Raw genomic sequence first — 2500 nt, forward strand, 5'->3', positions numbered from 1 at the left:
CAGTAGGCTGCGTATCTTCCTCACCGACCCATTTTCCGGGTTAGCAGAGCATGCGACTTCGCCAAGCGAGTTTCCGTTATATATATGAAATTACTTTTCAATTGCAACCTACCGAAGACCTTTAGTTTGCAATCTAATAGTTGGTTTTACTCTTTTTTTTTAGATTAATTTGATTAGTTCGTTTATATTAGCCAGATTAATCAGCGATTCACGAACATACGGTTGAAAAGTTCAAAGGTGTGGACGTGTTATATCTAATTGTTAATTGATTCCGATACAAGAATTTCAATCACTTTTAATCACTCAATTTTATTAGCATTATTATCCAAGGTCAGTAAATCCGTTGATCTAAAGCTATTCAAAATTCCGTGCAAGCTGCAATAGCTATACAGAATTACATTGTGCACTGAATTCAGATTTCAGATTTCCTCGAAAGTCGTTCCACGTTTTTTCTGCATGAACGAGTTAAAATTTAGGTCTCGGTTTAAAGTTTGTTACGTTGCGAAAAACGAGGCATTTTATTTAAAGCTGAAACGTGAAGAGGCCTTCCTATCTCCCTGGCAATGTGGGGGTCTAACTGCACGCCAGGCAACGATGACACGTATCTTCAAGAAATAAAGAAAGTTATGCGGAAAGACTAAGAAAATAAGAGAGAGGATATTGCGCAAAAAGGAAAAGAAAAACATAAACACACCAAAAATGAACATATCTTTATAAACTTGAATGAAGATGTTTCACAATGCTTTCCACATCGGAAAGTTTGTGATACTTAATCGTTAACTCTTTAAAATATATATATTTATATCTCTTACCAACAGGAGAGAAGCACGCAGCCCTGCACAACGGCCAGAATGACGTCACCACTGGCGAGGAGACGGTTCCCACTTCTGGCTCCGCCCACCTCTTCAATGCGCCGCTGCTGATTGGCTACTTGACATTGATACTGGGCAATTACTGCTTCCAAACGCTTAGCAGCCATTGGTTAAGGCGATTATGAGTGATAAACCTGTGTGCAAATGAACGAGAAAAAAGTAAAATAAAAAAATATATATGTACGTCTATACTGTGTGTGTCTTATGAGTGAAGGTGTAAAAACTCAAAAGGTTGTTCGTTGTGTAGAGAAGAACATATACTTATTTTTTAATACACGTGTACTTGTATAACATAATGCTATTTTTTTCTTTTTTTCTTTTTTTTTTCTCCGGCGTCTGCATGGCGTCACCATGAGATAATATGATCCATAAATGTTGTAAATGTGTTATTTACGTGTCTCAGCGCTAAGATGTAACCATACATGATAGCACAGACACTCAATGGATAACCGGTAAGTTCGGGAAGGTTCCATGTGGTGTAGACAATAATGGTAAATGTTGACCTAATGTTGACCTAATGTTAACCTGACATAAAAGATAAAAAAAAAACAAAAAAACAATAAAAAAAATCGATTGCACTGCCGTGGCCTCTACAAAGTCAGCAAACGCCATGTTAAACTTTAGCATTATTAGGTGAAAAAAAAACAATGAAAAAAGAAAAAAATCTAAAAAAGATCTATTACCATTATTTGACGCGTTTTCATCATCCGGATTAAGTGCTAATGATTTGATATGCTGATAGCTTTAATGCGATTTACAATTATGAGGATCATCAGACGAGGCTCATTATTCCAATATGAATCTCAGCACTGATTACTGTTATGTTGGTTTTAGTTTTGTTATTATCATTATTATCACTTTCATTATTATAACTATTACCAACGTTATTATTGTTTTTTTTTTATTATTATTATTATCATTGTCAGCATTATTATCATTGTTGTTTTGTTGCCTTTATGATTTTTTTAAGTTATTGCTCTTATCTTGTTGTCGTTAATATTATTTCAATATTATAATGGTCATTATTATGATCCTGATTGTATACCATAATTTTAATTGTTCTTATCTTTTATTATTGTATTTATTATCATTACTTTTATTATTGGTGATGTTGAAATTATAATTATCATAATTATCAAAACAATAATGATGATAATAATAATAATGCTTATCATTATCATTATCATTATTACTATCATGATCATCACATCATCGTTATCCTCATCATTTTCATCCTACTCCTCCTCCTCATCATCATCATTTCATCATCATGACCATTACCTTTATTATCACTATTCTCATAACAAATATCATTAGCTAAAGTAATGCTGCTGTTACTGTTACCTTTACTTTTTATCATTGTATTGATAATTGTCACATTTATTATATGATCGAAAATACACACCTCTTTCTAACAATAATATAATGCGTATTTTCAAGGGAGAAAATAAAAATAATTAACATCCGACGAATTATAATGAGTATGATCATAATAATAATAATGATAATAATAATAATAATAATAATAATAATAATAATAATAATAATAATAATAATAATAATAATAATAATGATAATAATAATAATGATAATAATAATAATAATAATGATAATAATAATAATAATAA

The 2500-nt window shown here is 31.0% G+C and overlaps 1 protein-coding gene across 1 annotated transcript in view; it reads left to right on the forward strand.

The window, feature by feature from the left end:
- Positions 1 to 2500, forward strand: part of LOC122256169 (zwei Ig domain protein zig-8) — a 244097-nt gene that overhangs the window by 239550 nt on the left and 2047 nt on the right. Inside the window, exon 6 of the mRNA XM_086547988.1 lies at positions 819 to 2500. This exon is cut by the window's right edge and continues 2047 nt beyond it. Coding sequence (XP_086404114.1) covers positions 819 to 997 — 179 coding nt within the window. The 3' untranslated portion in view covers positions 998 to 2500. The remainder of the gene's footprint in view (positions 1 to 818) is intronic.

The sequence above is a fragment of the Penaeus japonicus genome, unplaced genomic scaffold (genome assembly GCF_977035675.1).
Source record: "Penaeus japonicus unplaced genomic scaffold, GWHDUDI00000001_assembly GWHDUDI00000020, whole genome shotgun sequence".
Classification (NCBI taxonomy): domain Eukaryota; kingdom Metazoa; phylum Arthropoda; class Malacostraca; order Decapoda; family Penaeidae; genus Penaeus; species Penaeus japonicus.